General features: G+C 46.4%; 1 protein-coding gene across 1 annotated transcript in view; it reads left to right on the forward strand.

The window, feature by feature from the left end:
- The window catches only part of SLC4A11 (solute carrier family 4 member 11), a 138,724-nt gene that overhangs the window by 38,726 nt on the left and 78,493 nt on the right, over positions 1 to 21,505 (forward strand). The window contains exon 5 of the mRNA XM_063136068.1: positions 135 to 216. Coding sequence (XP_062992138.1) covers positions 135 to 216 — 82 coding nt within the window. The remainder of the gene's footprint in view (positions 1 to 134; positions 217 to 21,505) is intronic.

The raw sequence follows: 21,505 nt of genomic DNA on the forward strand, positions 1-21,505 counted from the left end.
AGAGAATGCAAGAGCAGTCTGTCCTGTTCAAAGCCTTAGACAATAGTTTCCAGGCGCACGATGGGCGGATGAAGATGGGATTCCTTACGTGGGAGTTCTGGAATATAATTCAAAGTGTCTTCTTTTTTGGGCAGTTCACCTCTTGTCGGATACAATTCAGGGTGTCACAGCGACAGTCACCGGGGTACAGTATCAGCAGTCCTGGCTTTGTATCATGTAAGTACAGCGTGTTCCGTTGAAACCTGTTGAAATGTAGTGCTTGTTGAAAACACATTTATCCTGCTCTTGAGCCGAAAAGGCTCCCGGTGTGGCTTACGTACAATCAATAAAAATGACACAGTCCCTGCCTGCAGCGTTGCAATCTAAAAGAACATGACACAAAAGTGGGGTGGGGGTGGGGGGAGTGGTTTTTCAGCAGGGCTGGTAGAATGGTCTTCCTTTCCATCTCGTCTTCCTTTGCTGAAGCATGATGGGATGGCTTATGGTGGTGCCAGTTGCACGAGGAACCTGATAGTATGGAACTCACTATCACCACGAGATGTAGTGATGGCCACCCGTTTGGAGGGCTATAAAAGGGGGTTGGATAAATTCCTGAAGGAGAAGGTTGTCAAAGGCTACTAGCCCTGATGGTTGTGTGTTATCTCCAGTATTCGAGGCAGTACGCCTGTGTGCACCAGTTGCTGGGGAACATGGGCGGGAGGGTGCTGTTGCACATGTCCTGCTTTGTTCATCCCTGGCCCATGACTGGTTGGCCACTGTGTGAACAGAATGCTGGACTAGATGGAGCCTTGGTCTGATCCAGCAGGGCACTTTTTAAGTTCTTATAGACTAAATTGTCCTGGTCCTGTATTGCATCATCATCATCATCATCATCATCATATTTTTTATTTACTTACCCGCCTCTCTGTTTGGATCGAGGTGGGGAACAAGCATCTGAGCCTTATTGTATTGCTAGAAGAATTCTCCTGTGAGCTGAACCATTCCTGTTTGTTGCTTACCGCAGTGGCTGGCAAACTGGGTTATACAGGGGGAGAGGACCCCTCTCCTGGCACCTGGCTCAACACAGAAGAGGCTTTTGTAGAGCACTACGCTAAGATGGAACAACGTCTTAGAGGCTCGGCTTGGCCCAGTGAGTGTTCGGGATCTGCCCAGACCTGCTGCTGAAATTGCGCACTCCCCCATCAGTGGGGCTTTTACAGCCTCCGTTGACACAGCGGAGGGAAGTGTGCAATTTCCAGGGGCACTTGAAATTACTCAGTCCCCCCGTTACGTCAGTGGAAGCTGTAAAGGCCCCATTGATGCCGGGGGGCGGGGTTTGCACAGTTTTGGCAGCGAGGGCGGGCGGCTGCCGAGCGCTCATAGAGGCCTCTAGATCGCAGGTCCATGCGTGCACCAAGTGCGCCTGGCTGAGTCCCGGGTGGGTGGGTGCGCAGATGCGTGTGTGTGTGTCCATCGGACATCTGGACTCCGTTGTGTGCTTGCGACATCCCTATGACAACTCAATCCCATGTTTAGGCTGTATGCTGTGGAGTTCATATCCTGAAATTATTCAATGTGCAGTAGAACGTTTCCCAGGGCAGTGGTGCTTTTAATAGGTAGCTGTCAGCATTACGCTGAAGAAATAAAACTAGCCCACTAGGAAATCTTAATAGCCCAGGCCCGCCAGCTGCTGTGGCACTCGAGTAACAGAGCCCATTCTCTCCCCCGAACCTTTCACACATCCCACGGTCTCAGGACGACCCCAAGACCACAGGAAAAGTCGGGATTAAAGCTAATGGAAGGTGGTGTCCCCCTAATGCCCTTGTATCTCAGAGTTCTTCTGGTGATTCGCTCAGAACTTTGGGAGGAAATAAAGATTCCTAGACTCAGGATAAGCCTCAGAAATTGGGAATGTTCAACTCTCAAAGAAGAATTTGCTAGAAGAAACTGGCAATGCTGCAATAAGGAAGGGGCCGCTGTCCTCATACAAACCTACCTCCCAGAAGGCCTTTGCCAGAGAGATTCATACCATACCTGTTTTGGTTTCCTTCCCTTCTTCCCACACTCTGCTGTGGGTGATTTTATTTTTATGTTCTGATTAATTGTTCTGATTAATTAGATGCACATGGTAGGCCTGCCACCAATTCATATATTCCCTTCGGACTGAGTAATGCAGCTTCTGAGTAATGCTTCTTCCTAGAGTAAGCAGGGCCCAAGAAACGAAACTTTCCCCCAAAGGTGCCTCGTATTACTGTGGACAGTTTTCTACACTGTGTCCCACGGCAATGCTTTTGTGTGCTGGGATTAATTGTGTGTATGTGTTTGGGGTGTGTGCAGTATTCTCGGATAGCAGCAGCAGTGATGGCTCTTATGCAGGCATTTCGCCGTATCTTATTCCTGAATGTAGAAAAGCTTTTTAATAACACAGTGACGGGTGTTCCCTGTGGGGACAGTGTATAATTTTGTCTTAACAGTTATAAACGCAGGGCATAAAAGGCAAACATTTTAAAGGGCACTTGCAACGTGTCGGGTGAAATAAGCACTCGTCTCTGTTTTTTAAGACCCTTTACGAAAAGGGAGGGAAAGTTTGCAGAATGCATCTTCCACTCATTGGGGTTTTGCAAGACATTCTCTCTTCTGGCACATTTTAATGAGAGCAGAACTGCTCCATTTTTTTAAAAAAATGCTCTTATCAGCTCTGTTATCGACCAAGGAACGGTTCAGCATGGAAAGAGGCCATCGCTCTGCGTTTGCGAGAGGGTTGCATTCATCGATTGGAAAACGGACAAGAGGATTGTTTCGGTTGCAGCACGAAAGCCGAACGGCAAACCTCTTAAGATCTTGTTTAAAGCCTCCCTGCCAAAGCGCGAAAATTCAACTTTGCCGCAAAGCTTGTCTTCCTTAGCCCATCTGGGGAAAACGCTACCACGGGTGTAGATTTCTTCAGAGAACAGATTTTATTATATCTTCAGAAAGGGACTTGCAAATATAGATGACTTCACTTTAGCTTTCTCTTCCCCCCTCCCCCTTCCCCCCCCCCCCCCGGGTTGCTCTTTGGTACGGTCTCTGTTTAAGATGTGCACATTCTCTTGGAATGTTCCACTGAATTTTTGCATAACCGTCACTGGCATTAAAGAATGCGCCGAATGGTAACATCTCTGAAAGCCTGCCCAAGAAAACACCCTCTATTTCTTCTCCATAAAGTCACCTCTGGACCTTCAGCTAGAGCAGGGGGTGAGGGGCAAGCTGGTGTCCTCCTGAGTATTTGTACTACAACTCCCATCGTTCCTAGTAGACATGGCCATTGGTCAGGATTGCAGGAGTTGTCATCCAAAGCATCTGGAGACTAGCAGGTTTCCAAACCCTGATTTGGTTCTAATGTTCCCTCTTCCTTACCCCAGTCTCCCACAGCATCCTTGACATCCTCCAAATGTGTATTTTATTTATTTATCTGGTTTATATACCACATTCCTGCCCAAAGTGACTAGTGATAAAAAAACAGGTTAAAAACAAGATCTTCATAATGTAAAAACAGATCCGTAGAACACCATTAAAAGTGCAACTATAAAATAAAAAGACAGCACCCATCCTGGCTCTAGAGGATCATAGAATCATAGAATAGCAGAGTTGGAAGGGGCCTACAAGGCCATCGAGTCCAACCCCCTGCTCAATGCAGGAATCTACCCTAAAGCATCCCTGACAGATGGTTGTCCAGCTGCCCCTTGAAGGCCTCTAGGGTGGGAGAGCCCACAACCTCCCTAGGTAACTGGTTCCATTGTCGTACTGCTCTAACAGTCAGGAAGTTTTTCCTGATGTCCAGCTGGAATCTGGCTTCCTTTAACTTGAGCCCGTTATTCCGTGTCCTGCACTCTGGGATGACTGAGAAGAGATCCCGGCCCTCCTCTGTGTGACAACCTTTTAAGTATTTGAAGAGTGCTATCATGTCTTCCCTCAATCTCTTCTTTTCCAGGCTAAACATGCCCAGTTGTCTCAGTCTCTCTTCATAGGGCTTTGTTTCCAGACCCCTGATCATCCTGGTTGCCCTCCTCTGAACACGTTCCAGCTTGTCTGCGTCCTTCTTGAATTGTGGAACCCAGAACTGGACGGAGTTCAGGCGGGACGCACGCTTCCCAGCGCGGCGGCTGGAGGGGGACCCGGTGCTTGGGGGGGGTGAGCCTCCTGACTCTTGGAGCCGCGTGTCTTCCTGGCGCGGCTGACGAGGGCCGGAGCTGCACGGGGCGCACTGTAGGCCCCAATCAGCCTGCAAAGCAATCTTAAAAAGCCCTGCTTGCTCAGCTTTCTAAAAGCAATAAAGCTAGACAGAATGGATGTTTCAGACCCTTTTTTAATAGGATAGAGTCTTTTTGCATCTACCATATTGCTTCGATTCTAAGACGCCATCGATTCTAAGACACACTCCATTTTTAGAGCTGTTTATTTAGGGGAAAAAGTGCATCTTAGAATTGAAGAAAGATGGTATTTGTCATTTAACCGAAATCCTGTGGATTCCTAGCCGTAGTTGGGTGTAGAAGTGCTGAATGGAGGCTGAGTCCAAACAAGGCAGATGGCACATCCTTCCTTGATGTGCTGGCAATGGACTGGTTTGAACTAACACGCGGTGCAGCCCTTAATATCGCTTCCTTAATATCAGATACTCCCAGTGTCTCATTTTCCTTTCCGAGGTGGTGCACATTAGGAATGGACGGACTCCCCCCACGTCCTATTCACGCTCTGCTTACCAGACTCAGGAGTGTGTGAGGAGCAAACTGCCAGACAGTCTGTGGGCGCCTGGCGAGAGTTTGCACCCCCTTTTTTTTTTTGGTCCACGAGCTGCAATTTGCACAAATTTGCAGCTGGGAATATTGACAGAAATTGGGATTTGAGCAAAATCACGGCCATAAATAGCGCTATTTGCATAAAAAGGCAGGTGTAAAGAATCATTTACGCCTGCAATTTTGTGCAAATTGCACTATTTACAGCCGTGATTGTAGACAAATCCCGATTTCCGTAAATGGTCTCCGCCGCAAATTCACACAAATCCCGATTTGTGCAAATCCCATTTTCACAAATAATAATAAAAAAAGTCGAGCCAGCTCAGGGATCCTCGAGCTGGCTTCCAGGGGGGTCAAGTTGGCAAAACCTCACTAAGTGCCAACTCTAAAATGGATTCCTCCCCATCTCTCATGTCATTTTGGCACACCAGGTTCTGTGTTGGCAGGTGATAAAGCCTGGCTTATGGTGCAAGAGAAAGAGGGCACCCAAGAATGTGTTGACGTAGAAGTCCACCTGCTCTTTAATTTGGCCCAGTCTATGTGCTGGCAGTGGCGTTACTATGAGTAGAAATCTGGGCAAGAGGGTTTATTTATTGCATTTATATACCGCCCCAATGCCGAAGCTCTCTGGGCAGTTTACAAAAGTTAAAAACCGTAATTAATGATAAGTTGACACAACATAGCAGGTTAGCAAGAGGAGAAATAACATCAGACACATTTGTGGAAAACCGGTTGGACTTTTTCACATTTATTAATGTGAATCCTGGCGAACCTAGACCCCCAATGACTCAGGAATCTTTTTGGTCAGAGGTTCTAACTTAACCTGCATCTTTTTCTGTACCAAGTGCTTATTGAAGGAATGAACACCCGTGCTTTTTTATAGTGGTGCTGTGGGAACATTTATATTGTTGAGTGTTTTCTTTTACTCTGTGTGTTTATTGTATTTGTCCTTACTTGAAAATCAATAAAAAGTTTAAAAAAATAAAAAGCATAAAAACAACACTATCCTTATAAAACAGCTATTCTGGGGTCAGTTAGAAACAAAATCTGCACGAGAGGGTTGGCAGCTTTATACATATAGGTGCTATAAATAATAATATACATGTAGCTGTGAGCACATTATGTTAAGCAAGGGACCAACGGCATAAGCTTTATGGCTTGTTTGTTTATTTTTAAGACTCCACTATCCATGTTTTTTCTGCCTCTGCTGCTTTCAATTTCTTGTTTTATTACTCTGCTTTTGATTTGATTTATATGGCTTTGGGTTTTATTTGTCTTTTTTATTGTATGTTGCCCTGGGAGCTATTAGCTCTAGAGTGACTAACAAATCTTAGAAATACTAATAAAGTCAATAATGAATTACTAATAACAACAAGATGATGATAATGCATCAAAGTTTTGTTCACTTTAGGCTAGGATTGGAGAAAGTGGACGCTTCTGCAGTAGTCACCATGATTGTTGGGAGTTTAGATTTACAAAGCTAAGATTCTGGAAATCGTGATGTTCAGCAGAGAGACACTCTAGGATTGATAAGCGTTCCAGTGAACAATATCTGCCATTGCTCTTCTGCTTGCGCGATAGTGGCCCACACGTTGGTCACTCTAGAAATAAGCAAATGGCAACAATCCAGAATGTGCTTGTTTGCTTTTAATTTTCAGACGATCCTGCCTCCTTCTTTAGCCAAAAGTCAAACAGTGAGATGAAAAGCGCTGTCTCCTTCTGTTGCAGCTATTAGGCGTCAGATGAGAGGGAAATCTTCATTTAATTTGATAAAGCCACAGAGCTGCGAAAGCAGAGGCAAAAATAGCCCCCGGCGAGCTAAACGCAGGCAATGAAGCTATGCATTCGCTCATTACTCTAATCTGCAAATAAAGTTGTCCTCGTGGGAAACGTGGCTGAGCGGTGACACACAGACGACAGAGACAGCAGTCAGAGTAGCTGTGAGGCGGAGAAGCCGCGGCGGTAGAAACTGGCAAACGGCCGTCCGGCTTTAATACAACAACTCATCTTCGGATGACACATTTTCCCATCTCTGCGCTAGCTCTAAGTGTGGTGAGGAGCACTGAATTATTTCTGCAAGTGATTTAAAAGTAATTTTCTGCCTGGACTCGAGGCCACTTCAGTGTTTTGGGGCTTGAATTATGGTGAAGGATCCAGGTTGTTGCCATGCGATATTTTAAAAGGTGTGGGCGTTTTACATCTAAGATGCTTAAAATGCCATAATAAATCTGTGTTCCTCCCCCTCCCTCCCCGTACACTGGTCACTCGCTGATAATTATTTAATCCCTGTTCCCACACTTGCAGTATAAAACCCTTTGCAATAATGCTGAAAGACATTATTCAGCAGAAATCTCACGTGGGTCTTGAGCGCAGCTGAGCCACTCCCAGAAATTCATGTATTTATTTATGTTTACTGATTATATTTATACCCCATATTCCAACTGGCTCCTAAAACAGCTTCCGGTGAGAAATCTACACCGAGTTCTGATACTTTCGACAATGTGTTGGTTAGTAGGGCTGTGCATGGACCCCCTCGATCCGATCCGCAAATTCCGGATCGGGCCTGCTCTGAATCGGAGCTCCGCAGTAGCGGCACCAGAGTAAGGCCCCCCTTCTCCCCCCTTACCTGCGTCCGTCGCGTTTTGGCGGCTGCTTCAACTGAGCCCGAGGACTCAAACCTGAAGACCAGGCCTTCCAGTTTGAGTCCTCGGGCTGAGGTGAAGCCGCTGCCAGAATGCAACGGACTCAGGTAAGACCCTTCCCCCCTGACCCCTTACCTGGCTCCTCCGCTGTTGCTGCATGGACTGCAGTGACAGCGCCGGTGCCAGATAAAGCCCCCCTCCCTCCTCCCCCCTTACCTGTGTCCGTCGCGTTCCGGCAGCAGCTTCACCCGAGGCCAAGGCTCAAAGCGGAAGGACAGGCCGTGGTTGCGGCCTGGTCTTCCAGTTTGAGCCTCAGACTCAGTTGAAGTCACCGCCGGACTGCGACAGAGGCAGGTAAGCCCCCCTCCCCTCTGCGCCCTTACCTGACTCTGCTGCCGTCGCCACACAGACTGCAGCAGCGCCAGGTAAGCCCCCACTTACCTTTTTTCGGAGCTCTGGATCGAGGCGAAGGATCCACTTGGTCTCGATCCTCTTCACCTCGATCCGCACCCCCCCACACCCGCTTCGTCTCCGCCTTTGTCGGAGGCGAATCAGGCCGCCCCGGTATTGCTTCTACGCTCCGAAGTGAAGCGGAGCACAGCCCTATTAGTTCGGGTGGGGGCAGTCTCTTATGGCCCCCAGTGATTGGGGAACAGAGTCCAGAATCCAGGCCGTTTTCACTTTTGACCTGTTTTTCAGCTTGTTTGAACAGGGAAAGTGTGCATTTCTATATATTTCTCAAAAACATTCACTTTCCTCCATTGACTAATGCATGAAAGTGTGTGTGTGTGTGTGTGTGTGTGTGTGTGTGTGTGTGTGTTTAAAAAATCACATTTTGGAGTGCACATTTTTTTTAAAGGCGCATTTGTTGAATGTGAATTTGCTATTATTTCTCCCCCCCCCCCAAATGCTCCTGCTCGCATTCAGGATTGCGAGCAGGAGATGTTCGCATGATTTGCGAACGAAAAGTTAATTCTCGTACGTCCCTATTTGGAGTACTCTACTCCAACCAGCCCCAACCTGGTGCTCTCCAGATGTGCTGGGACTGCAACATCAGATGTGTTGGATTACAACTGGCTGGGGATGATTGGAGTTGTAGTCCAACGCATCTGGATGGCGCCAAGTTGGGAGAAGGCTGCTCTGTTCCATCCTCTCCTGCCTGATTTTCCGTTCTACTGAATTCTGAATTTAGCTCTCGAGGTGGACAGTCATTGATAGCCCTTTTCCTCCTCCGTGACTCTGTCTAATCCCCATTTAAAGGCCTCTAAGTTAGTGGTCTTCAACTGGTCCAAACCGAAGACCCACCTCGGACTCCCAACCTGCAACATGGGACCCACCTTCACAGCTTTCTCCATGCCTAACATGGCGGCGGCAGCTTTGCCGCGCCCCATCTGGACTGATCTCACCACCCACTTTTGGAACCCGACCCACCACTTGAAGACCACTGATCTAAGCCACTGGCCTTCTCCACATCCTGTGCCAGAGAGTCCCCTAAATTAATTGTTCATTATGTAAAGTACTTTATCACACTATGTGTACGTGTGAGAGAAAAGAAGCTGTCTCTGGGTCATTGATGAGAACTAAGCAGACGGTGCCTCGCTTGGATGAAGTTTGAGGCTGTCATGGCTAACCCTACTGCCCCTGTTTTGGGAGAAGGTGTTTCAGGTAATCAATCATACTCAGATTCAGACCTAGAGGAGGAGGCTCCAGAAACCGGGAGGAAGCTCTCACGGGTGATTCCCCAGCTGGGAGTCAGCCCTCTCCAGAGCTTAGCTCCTCAAGGCCAAACCCTACACACTCAGTGGGAAGTGAGACTTCTTCTGGAGGAGAGTGCCCCAACAAGCTAGCGAATGCTAGGATCCGTCGGAAGCTAGAACGCACGGAGCGGAAGGAAGGCATGAGAAGGTTGGTCTGGCTAGAATTGCGCTAGAACCTGCCTCCGCACCAGGCTCTCAGAAGTTACGGGCGTTTGGGGAAAGGCCTCCTGTTCTCCTTGATCGGACAATTGTCTCGCTTAGTTTGCATAGTTTTTCCTAGGGGGAAGTTTCCAAGGGATTAGACTCTCTTCAGGTGAAAGAGATGTTTGTTGCTTAATAAAAGCTTTGTGGATTACCTAGCAGGCCTCGTCGTTTGCCTCCCATCGAAAATACGGGTTTGCAGAGAAACACAAATTCATGCGGACTGCAAGTCATTGTGAGGAAAGTTTTTTCCTGGTCCACATTTGTTGCTGTTTTCTGTATTGACACGTTCCGATGACATTTTGGCAGGGCAGTGAATTACATCAACATTTGATTGTTGGGTATTGTTGCCTCATGCAGTAGTGCTTGTTCCACCAGGAAAATGCCGCGCACTCTCTGACTGATCATTCATTCAGGATTTTTTGGCTCAAGTAGCTGTGTACACTTTCTCTTTGGAAGTTGTTTTCCTGTTCTTTTAAGGCACCTGTGTTCTCTTGCCCCCAACCAACTGAGTTCCTCGCCCGACCCTCGTAGTGACGTCCCAGTGGAGATAGGCCAACTGTTAAGGGAAGTGAAGAGAGCCTCTGTTTCCTCAGAGCCCTGAGTCCACCGGCAACATCATGGCTTGTTCTTGTTTTAATAAACAGCAGATGAGGGTTCAATTGTTCTTAACAAAATACTTCCTACAACATGTGTCTAACAGTATCACAAAGTCGTTTGGGAAATGCTGCATTAAATAGAGACGGGCGAACTCTAGCGACGTTCGAAATTGCTAGGATTCTCCGAGTATTATATCATAGAATCATAGAATCATAGAATAGCAGAGTTGGAAGGGGCCTACAAGGCCATCGAGTCCAACCCCCTGCTCAATGCAGGAATCCACCCTAAAGCATCCCTGACAGATGGTTGTCCAGCTGCCTCTTGAAGGCCTCTAGTGTGGGAGAGCCCACAACCTCCCTAGGTAACTGATTCCATTGTCGTACTGCTCTAACAGTCAGGAAATTTTTCCTGATGTCCAGCTGGAATCTGGCTTCCTTTAACTTGAGCCCGTTATTCCGTGTCCTGCACTCTGGGAGGATCGAGAAGAGATCCTGGCCCTCCTCTTTGTGACAACCTTTTAAGTCTTTGAAGAGTGCTCTCATGTCTCCCCTCAATCTTCTCTTCTCCAGGCTAAACATGCCCAGTTCTTTCAGTCTCTCTTCATAGGGCTTTGTTTCCAGACCCCTGATCATCCTGGTTGCCCTCCTCTAAACACAAGATCAGTGCTCATCTTGTCCCCAATTCCTGTTTGCATTTGCAGTCATGGCTTGCTTTGTGTGAATGGGAGATTTGCACAAATAGACCAGCAAACAAATAGGAGATTTGTGCACATTTCCAACTTTGCACAAATTTCCTCCCTGGACTAGAGTGGGGCTGATTTACTCTACTGAGGAAATTTGCGCAAATCAAATTGGGAAATAAATGAGAACGTTTGCGCAAATCAAACTTGAAATTGGGGACGAGACGGACGCGAGCACGTCTTTGACAATTTCCAAACATCTCTGGTGGAACCTGTTTGCGTTTGGGACTTTGAACAGCGCATGTTTGGCGAACAAAACCGAAATTCTCACAATCCCCAGCGTTGAAGGCACAACTCAAAGAAGTGTCTATGACCTAGAAAGAGATATATAAAATTTCCAGAAATTTTGAGGCCATGGGAAAAAGTGTAGTTCTTTTCCAAAAATGTTTTTAAAAAATAAGCACTCTTTTTTTAGCGCTCTTTATAGATCTAAAATAAGATGTTATTTTAAGGCAGTCTTTCTTAACCTGGTGGCCTCCAGATATTTTGGACTTCAGCTCCCATCAGCCTCAGGCAGGATGGCCAATGGTCAGGAATGCTGGGCACTGTAGTCCAAAATGTTTGGAAAGCACCAGGTTGAGGAGGGCTGCTTTAGAAACGTAAGTTTCTAAAGTTATTTTATGTATAACTGAGTTTGCTCCAAAAATTATCATTGTATTTTAAAACATTTAAATACATAGTCAGTTATTAAATTTGTAATTATTGTCTGAATAGATTAGAGCTACATTAAATGACTGCTACAGGACTCTATGGAACAAAACTCAAACTGTCAAGATTACACATTTGTTGTCAAGAATGCACAATGCTGAATCTACTCATCTGTTGGGAAACTCCGCATAAATGTCTATCAGTAAAATATAATTTAATTCACTGATTTTAATAAGGAATTAAATAAATAACTATGCTGGAAATCTTACAGAAAGGATTCAAAAGCATTCCCCCCACCCCATGGCTTCATTATTTCCAGATATTTTACATCTCTAGTCTTTCTGTAAAAGTGTTCTTATTACATAGTTTATTAGAAATTTTTGAGGGAGTAAAGGCTGAGTAACAATATATAAATACTTTGTCTTAAGTTCTAAAAGCAAATATTTCATAATCCAAAGCTTTTCAGTTTTTCAGAGGGAAAAAAATTCCTCAGAAGAACTCACTTTTTTTTCCTGAATTTCCTGGGGGGTTTCCAGGCCTTTAGATCTCTTAGAAATCCCTAAATGGCTCTGTGACTAAGTTATCTGAAAAAGCATCTTCTCCCGTATGAGCTTGTCCGGATCCTGCCACCATTTTTTTCCTTCCATTCTTTTATTACAATACCACCCAGTAGCTGCCTGGGCAGTTCACAACATGATAAAACATAATATAAAAATGTTATCATTCAAGAAATTAAAACAGTTTAAAAACGGATTAAAAACAATCAACAATAAAATTACCTGCACAAGGTACAAAACTAAAACGCCCCATCATATGCTGTGAAATGCTTGGGAGTAGAGGAAAGACTTAACTTGGTGCTGAAAAGAGGACAGCATTGGTGCAAGATGGACCTCACTGGGGGGAACATTCCACAGTCGGGGGGCCATCACTGAGAAGGCCCTCTCCCATTTTGCCATCCTCAGAATGGGAGGACTCTGATGTTGACCCCATGTTCGGGTAGGTTCAAACCCAGAGAGGCATTCCATCAGGTATTGTGGTCCTGAGCCATGTGAGGCATTATAGGTTGAACTGGACTCAGAAATGTGTAATTTTGGATGTTCTCCAGTTTTGTCTGACTTTGGAGATTGGAGAGGGCCTTCTCAGCAGTCACACTGAGAAATTGGAACTTCCAAAGGAGGTTCTCTCTCCAATATGTTTCCACCAGTGGGGTGCAAGTGGCCAGCCACTGCTCTCCATGCGGCCCAGGAAGCCCCACCCATTTTTCCCCACAAAAAAGAGGAAGACAGTGCATCCCACCCACCCCCACCAGCAATCCCAGTGCAGCAAAGATTGGTGCTACCCAACCATTCTAAAGTATATTTGTTGTGATTTGCTTTTATTTGATCAATGTTATTGTTCAGTGTTATCCACTTTGGAAAGGCAGGATATTGGTAGATACATGAATAAGAACCAGTGTGGTATAGCGGGCAGTGTTCGATTTGGATCAGTAAGCCCCAAGTTCAAATTCTTATACAGCCATGAGGCTCAGTTGGATGACTGGGCCGGTCGTGCTCTCTCAACCTAACTTAGTAACACCGCTACCAAGCAGTCACCAAACCTGATTTGTCCAATCAGAGGGACCTTGGCTTGACCTGTAACAAGGAGAGAATTTCCCGTAACCGTGTCAGAACCATCTGACTGAAGCCATCCTGTCAACTCTCTGGCCCCCACGCAATAGGGTGCTTGTGAGAGGGGGGAATGGATAACATACACCCACATACGCCACCCTAGGCTCCTTACAGGAAGGGTGGAATTCGAATGAGAGCGTGAAATAATAAAAATTAGACCTTCAAAATGATACATTTTGGGCATTACCTTATTATGCAATCAAACCATTGCTTGTTAACCACTTTAGATTGGATTAGGGGCTGTGTGTTACGGCACCCCAGTTTTATTGCCATGGCAAAGATAATTAGCGCAGAGAAAGTCATTACTTATGTATTGTCTCTTAATGAAGCCGCTCAGAAACCTTTCGGTCCCCCCTCTCCCTGGAAAAAAAGAAAAGGAAAAAAGCCCCTAATTTATAATCAGGATAGAGCTAAAAATATTATCACTGTATTCTGTTTCTATCTCCTCAGTGGCGAACCCTTTCCTACACGCATAATTGCTTTTGAGTCATGCATATCTTGTGATGGTGCAGAACTGTAGCCGAAGGCTTAAATGCTCAAGTCAGTCGCCACTTGATGATTTTCTGCTCTTCCCTTGCCCAATGTTTCCCCCTCTCCCAGCTGCCTAGAAAACAAAACAACAACAAAAAATGGATCTTACAGCCAAGAGATGCCTCAGTGACTGGAGGCAATCGTCCGCTAAGACATTTTCCAGGTTTTCTTTCCGTGAGTGTTGACTAGGCTGAGGCAGTCAATGCAAGGGCCCTGGAATCATCCCAGCCATGTCGTCTTGCTAACGTGCAAAAAGGATGTCAGCTGGATTGCTGGTAACCTCACCAGCAATCCAACCGGCATCCTTTTTGCATGAGAAGTGGCCACGCCGGCTGCTGGTAACAGGAGTTGTAGTCCAACAGATCGACAGAGGAAGGCTGATATAACTGATAGGTAGTAGGCATGTGCTCCGCTCCGATTAGAAGCGCAGAAGCAGGAGCGAATTGGCCTGCTCCGCCTTGCCCAGAGGCGGAGTAGAAGCGGACCGCGGACCCCTAGAAGCAAGGCAAAGAGAAGCGCCCATTTTCGGAGTGCTCCGGTTTCCGCGGTCCGATCCGATCGCCATCTTGAAACATTTCGCCCATAGGATTGCATTGCGGAAAAGAAAGGGGGATAACTGTGTTGTTTTTGAAGCTGTCTTTCTGAAAATTCTTGTGCTTGGGGAGTCGTGGATGGGGGTCATTTTGAGCCTACTCTCAGCTCTCTGCGTGCTGCAGTTCGTGTGCTAGAATTTTTTTAAAAACTGGCGGGAAAATACCTTTTCCGAAGGGCTGAGGGGCAGAGTCAACTCCCAGTCATGATCCCATGATCCCAAAGTTGGAGGAGGGGATAGGCAAAACGGGTAACTTGGGATTCTGGGAACTTCTCTTTCTTAGTCTGAACGGACTTTTCCCAGTGTTTTTTAAAACAGTAGCCCCACCAAATGCACAAACACAACCTGAAATCATATACTAAGCCAATAATAAGAGATAGAAACACAGTACTGCTACCCACCCTAACTTTGGGGAACAACTGAAAAGATGTGGTGCAAGGGGATGAGCTCCCCTAGGGCATCCCATGTGGACGTGCCCCCACTCTCTCCTGTACTTGGAGGGCCATCAGAGCCCTCCAAAGAGAGTAACCCGGTGGAGCAATGCCTATCATGAGTTGAAGTGAGAGTTCTACTCCTCAGCTCTCGTGGTGAAGCAATGGCTTTCATGAGTTGAACTGGCAGCTGCTTCCCCCTCCCCTGGGCACGTCCCCCTATTGCTGGTAAAAGACAGATATAGCCTTTTTAAAAAAGTTCTTCTTGTTGTTTATTCAGCAACACTGCTGCTTTTAATTCCACCCCTCCTTTGTTTATTTATTTATTTATTCCATTTTATATGCATTACTGGCTTATCCTTGGCTCACTTCCTTATGCCCCCAGAAATGTCTGCTGCCTGCCTGCCTTCCCTCTCTCCTCCCCTGCCCGCCTCGCAGGGATGTTGTGTGTGTCTGACTTTGACTCAGGGGAGAAGTCCTTCCTGCGCTCACTTGGAGTTTTGGAAGTTCCAAATCCATTTTTCAAGTGTGGAAGAAGATTCATATAGGTTTATCTCTACTCCCCAATTCATGGCATGTTGGGATTTCCTTTGAAATGGCCCCATTGAGATGTCTGCAGGTTTAAGCCCCGCCAAAAATCAGGGGATGATGGGACTGTCTTGAGTCTGGGCGTGCGTGTGTATCCCTGGATAAGCTATCATGGTGGCGAGTTTGAGGTTTTTAACGTGCAAATTGACTGAGCTATCGAAAGGGGTGTGAATGGGGTGTTGGATTTTCATAAATTCCCCAAAATTCAGGGGATGATGGGATTGCCTTGAGTCTTGGTGTGCGTGTGTATACCTCCATGAAGTGTCATGGTGCCAAACGTGAGGTTTCTAACTTTCACAGAAAAAAAGTTGTATACTTTTTAAGCTTAATGCAAGCCTATGGGGTGGGGGGAAACGGAGCTCCGATCCGGATCCGGAGCTCCGCAGCGGAGCGGAGCGGACATAGGCGGAGCGGGGGTGGAGCGAAGCGTCCCGATCCGCAAATCGCGGATCTGGAAGTGAAGCGGAGCGGGGGGTCTGTGCACACCCCTAATAGGTAGGCTGGTAGCCTGGAGAAGAGAAGATTGAGGGGAGACATGATAGCACTCTTCAAAGGCTTAAAAGGTTGTCACACAGAGGAGGGCCGGGATCTCTTCTTGATCCTCCCAGAGTGCAGGACACGGAATAACGGGCTCAAGTTAAAAGAAGCCAGATTCCAGCTGGACATCAGGAAAAACTTCCTGACTGTTAGAGCAGTACGACAATGGAATCAGTTCCCTAGGGAGGTTGTGGGCTCTCCCACAATAGAGGCCTTCAAGAGGCAGCTGGACAACCATCTGTCAGGGATGCTTTAGGGTGGATTCCTGCATTAAGCAGGGGGTTGGACTAGATGGCCTTGTAGACCCCTTCCAACACTGTGATTCTATGATTCTATGATATGTAGTCCAGCAGCTCTAGAGAGGATCCTAGATCTGTTGGACAATAGGCCTCTGCTTCCAGGGGGCTCTAGGTGCCGCCTTTAATGGGCATGGAATATACACAGCTAATTTGTTTTTAGCTGTGTATATTTACTGTTTTATACTGTATGCTTTTATCTGAGATCTTACTGATATAGGGCGGGATATAAATGTTTTAAATAAATAAATACTACGGCACACTACCTTTCTGTGCTGTTGGAAATCCATCACTTGAGTGCAGGCTGCTTTTCCCATGTGTGGGACATAGAATCATGGGCTCAAGTTACAGGAAGCCAGATTCCGGCTGGACATCAGGAAAAACTTTCTGACTGTTAGAGCAGTATGACAATGGAACCCATGACGTAGGGAGGTGGTGGGCTCTCCCACACTAGAGGCCTTCAAGAGGCAGCTGGACAATCATCTGTCAAGTATGCTTTTGGGTGGATTCCTGCACTAAGCAGGGGGTCAAACTCGATGGCCTTAGAAGCCCCTTCCAACGCTGCTATTCTATGATTCTATGAAGAGGCACTGAAATGGGAAGGCTCCACGGTATGGACTCCTCTCGCTTGACCATGGAGTTCTAATACCACTGAGAGATTGGGAAAGGAGCTACACTCCAGCAGCTCCCGTACCACTAAAGGAAACATCACAGGGGGCTTCCAATAAAGTATAGGTGCAGAGACCTCAGGCCCTGGGGGCCGAAGACCCATGGACTCGCCAGGTGTGCTGTCTCCCTGGAGCACAGATTAGAGATGTGACTGAAGGGTTACCGAAGCTCATAAAGCCCACGGACACATACCCCTTTCTTCTCATCCATGTGGGAACAAATGATGTCGCCAAGCAGAGCTACGAAGAAATCATTTCAGACTTTGAAGTTCTGGGAAGGAAACTGAAGAACTTTGGGGCCCAGGTAGTTTTCTCATCCATCCTTCCGGTTCTTGGAAGAGGATTAGAAAGGGAAAGAAAAATACTCCAGATGAACGACTGGCTTCGAAGGTGGTGCCGTCGTGAGCGTTTTGGATTCTGGGACCACGGGCTACGCTACTTGGGACATGGACTGCTGGCAAGGGATGGGTTGCACCTCACAAGGGCTGGAAAGAATGAGTTCGGCCACAGCATGAAGAACTTGATCAGGAGGGCTTTAAACTGAATCTTGCGGGGGTGGGAGACGTAAATTTCGAGGCAACAATGGATAAAGGCCAATGCACCACAGTACAGAGAACAGCTCCAACAGTGTCCCAAAATAGTGTCTGCAACAAGGTAGGAACAAAGCCAGACTATAAAACACATGGTCTTCGATGTCTATATACTAATGCCCAGAGCATGGGAAACAAACAGAATGAACTTAAACTCTTATTACATGAAGGCAAATACGACTTGATAGGTATAACTGAAACTTGGTGGGATGACTCGCATGACTGGAATATAGCAATTGAAGGATATAACTTGTTCAAAAAGAACAGAAGAAATAGAAAGGGAGGTGGAGTTGTACTATATGTTAAAAATACCTATCCCTGCACAGAAATACAGGCGGATGAGACTGGGAGTCCCGTCGAGAGCGTCTGGATTAAAATAAATGGGGCTAGGAATAAAAATAATATGATAATCGGAGTCTACTACCGACCACCCAATCAAGGAGAAGACGAGGACAAAACTTTTGAGAAACAAATTACCAGTGTTTCAAGGAAGTGTGATGTAGTAGTGATGGGGGACTTCAATTACCCTGATATCTGTTGGGAGACCATTACTGCCAAAAGCGGCCCTTCCAAGAAATTCCTGACATGTATGGGTGATAACTTTCTCCTACAGAAAGTGGTGGAAGGAACTAGAGGATCGGCAATCCTTGACTTGTTATTGATCAATAGGGATGACTTAGTGGATAAAGTGGCAGTTACGGGAACTCTGGGGGAAAGTGACCACGTCATACTTGAATTCTTGATTATGAAGGAGACAAAAGTCGAGCGTAGCCATACACGTACTCTGGATTTTAGGAAAGCTGATTTTAATAAACTCAGAACTATAATAAGTAAGGTCCCATGGCAAGGGAGCCTAATGAGAAAAGGAGTGCAGGATGGGTGGGAGTATTTAAAAAATGAAATTTTAAAGGCACAGTTACAAACAATTCCAACAGGGAGAAAAGATAGAAGACAACAGAGGAAACCAATGTGGCTCCACAAAAAGCTTAGAGATGACCTGAAAACAAAAAGGGATACATATAGGTAGTGGAAGGAAGGCCAGGCTACAAAAGAAGAGTACAGACAAGTGGCGCAGAAGTGCCGAAATGGCGTCAGGAAGGCTAAAGCTGTGAATGAGCTGAGACTAGCGAGGGATGCTAAAAGCAATAAAAAGGCTTTCTTCAGATACGTGAGTAGTAAAAGACAGAGGAAAGAAATGGTGGTTCAACTGCTTAACGAGGATGGCAAATTGATAACAGATGACAAAGAAAAGGCTGAAGTGCTCAATTCCTACTTTGCCTTGGTCTTCTCCCAAAAGCGGGTCTATGACCCCCCTGGAAAAAGTGAAGCAGAAGTTGAGGGGGCAGGATTGCAGTTTGAGATTGATAAACAAATGGTCAAAGAACACCTAATTTCCTTGAATGAGTTTAAATCTCCAGGGCCCGATGAACTGCATCCTAGAGTAATGAAGGAGCTAGCAGAAGAACTCTCAGAACCTTTGTCTATTATCTTTGCAAAATCATGGAAGACGGGTGAGGTGCCGGACGACTGGAGGAGGGCTAACGTTGTCCCTATCTTCAAAAAGGGCAAAAAGGAGGAACCTGGGAACTACAGACCAGTCAGTCTGACATCCATCCCTGGGAAAATTCTGGAGCAGATTATAAAGAAGTCAATCTGTAAACACCTTGAAATCAATGCAGTGATTACTAGAAGCCAACATGGATTTGTCAGGAACAAATCCTGTCAGACTAATTTGATCTCATTTTTTGATAGGATAACCTCCCTTGTGGACTGTGGGAATGCTGTGGACGTCATATATCTCAACTTCAGCAAAGCTTTTGACAAAGTACCACATGACATTCTGATTAACAAACTAGCTAAAAGTGGGCTAGATGGAACAACTATTAGGTGGATTCACAGTTGGCTGCAGAATCGGACTCAAAGAGTACTTATCAATGGAACCTTCTCAAACTGGGGAGAGGCAACGAGTGGGGTGCCGCAGGGCTCAGTCCTGGGCCCAGTGCTCTTCAACATTTTTATTAATGATTTGGACAAGGAGGTGCAGGGAACACTGATCAAATTTGCAGATGACACAAAATTGGGTGGGATAGCTAATACCCTGGAAGACAGAAACAAACTTCGAAGTAATCTTGATAGGCTGGAGTGCTGGGCTGAAAACAACAGAATGAAATTTAATAGGGATAAATGCCAAGTTCTACATTTAGGGAATAGAAACCAAAGGCACAGTTACAAGATGGGGGACACTTGGCTCAGCAATACTACAAACGAGAAAGATCTTGGAATTGTTGTAGATGGCAAGCTGAATATGAGCCAACAGTGCGATATGGCTGCAAGAAAGGCCAATGCTATTTTGGGCTGCATTAATAGAAGTATAGCTTCCAAATCACGTGAGGTACTGGTTCCTCTCTATTCGGCCCTGGTTAGGCCTCATCTAGAGTATTGTGTCTAGTTCTGGGCTCCACAATTCAAGAAGGATGCAGACAAGCTGGAGCGTGTTCAGAAGAGGGCAACCAGGATGATCAGAGGTCTAGAAACAAAGGCCTATGAAGAGAGACTGAAAGAACTGGGCATGTTTAGCCTGGAGAAGAGAAGATTGAGGGGAGACATGATAGCACTCTTCAAATACTTAAAAGGTTGTCACACAGAGGAGGGCCAGGATCTCTTCTCGATCCTCCCAGAGTGCAGGACACGGAATAACGGGCTCAAGTTAAAGGAAGCCAGATTCCAGCTGGACATCAGGAAAAACTTCCTGACTGTTAGAGCAGTGCGGTGGTGGAATCAGTTCCCTAGGGAGGTTGTGGGCTCTCCCACACTAGAGGCCTTCAAGAGGCAGCTGGACAACCATCTGTCAGGGATGCTTTAGGGTGGATTCCTGCATTGAGCAGGGGGTTGGACTCGATGGCCTTGTAGGCCCCTTCCAACTCTGCTATTCTATGATTCTATGATTCTATGAATCCAGCCTGCCTGGTGTCCCAGTTTGGCCTTGCAGGGTTCCCTAGATGGCCACACCCCTCTCCCCTAGCCCCACCTCTTTGGTGGTTCCTGAGTGCTGTGCAATTTTTTAAAAGCCCATTCTAAAAAGTTGAAATGCCTCTCCAAAGGCTTAGTTGTTGACAGTGAGAGATTTAAGCTATAGTATCCTGGTATTTTGTACCTGTTTCTTTTGCCTTTGGCCCCTCCCACAACTGGAATGCAGCCCCCGAGAGCTTCTCTGAAATTGAATCCAAACCTCCAGCAGAAAGTGGTTCACCACCTCTGCAAAAAGCTTTGCAGTGATAACACCTTACCCTAGGGTCTTTTCTCAGGCATTGTTTTGTTCTCCCAAAATTTGTGCATCATCACCTGTTGACAGAGCCTAGATTGATAACAGAATCATAGAGTTGGAAGAGGCCCATGAGGCCATTGAGTCCAACCCCCTGCCCAGTGCAGGAATCCACCTTAAAACATCCTTGACAGCTGGTTGTCCAGCTGCCTCTTGAAGGCCTCTAGGGTGTGAGAGCCCACAACCTTCCTTAGTCATGGGTTCCACTGTCGTACTGCTCTAACAGTCAGGAAGTTTTTCCTGATGTCCAGCCGGAATCTGGCTTACTGTAACTTGAGCCCGTTATTCTGTGTCCCGCACTCTGGGATGATGAAGAAGAGGTTCTGGCCCTCCTCTGTGTGACAACCTTTCAAGTCCTTGAAGAGTGCTATCATGTCTCCTTCTCAGCCTTCTCTTCTCCAGGCTAAACATGCTCAGTTCTTTCAGTCTCCCCTCATAGGGCTTTGTTTCCAGACCCCTGATCATCCTCGTTGATCAGTTTTCCAAGAACCACCGGCTCGCCTCATACCTAGGAAAGCTCAAAGCAGCCATACACTAGAAAATCAGCCTCTGGAGTTGCCATCGCAGATGGCCTCTGAGCATTCCAACTGTTGTGTCTTACCGTTGAAGGTTCAAGGGGCTTTGCTTCATTATCTCAGGCCATAGCTAGACCTAAGGTTTATCCCTGGATCATCCAGGGGTCAAACCTGTTCATCTAGGTGACACACAGGGGATCCAGTGCTCAGGCAGGGACAAACCCTGAATGATCCCAGGATAAACCTTAGGTCTAGCTGTGGCCTCAGTAATGCAATGGAGATAGAGTTGTGGGCCAACACATCTGATAGCCACCATGTTGGGGAAAGGCTCCTTATGGTAATCCCGCAAGTGAGGTCCATATTGTCATGCTCATATTGCAGATATGAGGCTGAGATGGAGAAAGGCAGTAGCACAGGGACAAAGCACATA

The sequence above is a fragment of the Elgaria multicarinata genome, chromosome 10 (assembly GCF_023053635.1).
Source record: "Elgaria multicarinata webbii isolate HBS135686 ecotype San Diego chromosome 10, rElgMul1.1.pri, whole genome shotgun sequence".
In the NCBI taxonomy this organism is placed as follows: Eukaryota; Metazoa; Chordata; class Lepidosauria; order Squamata; family Anguidae; genus Elgaria; species Elgaria multicarinata.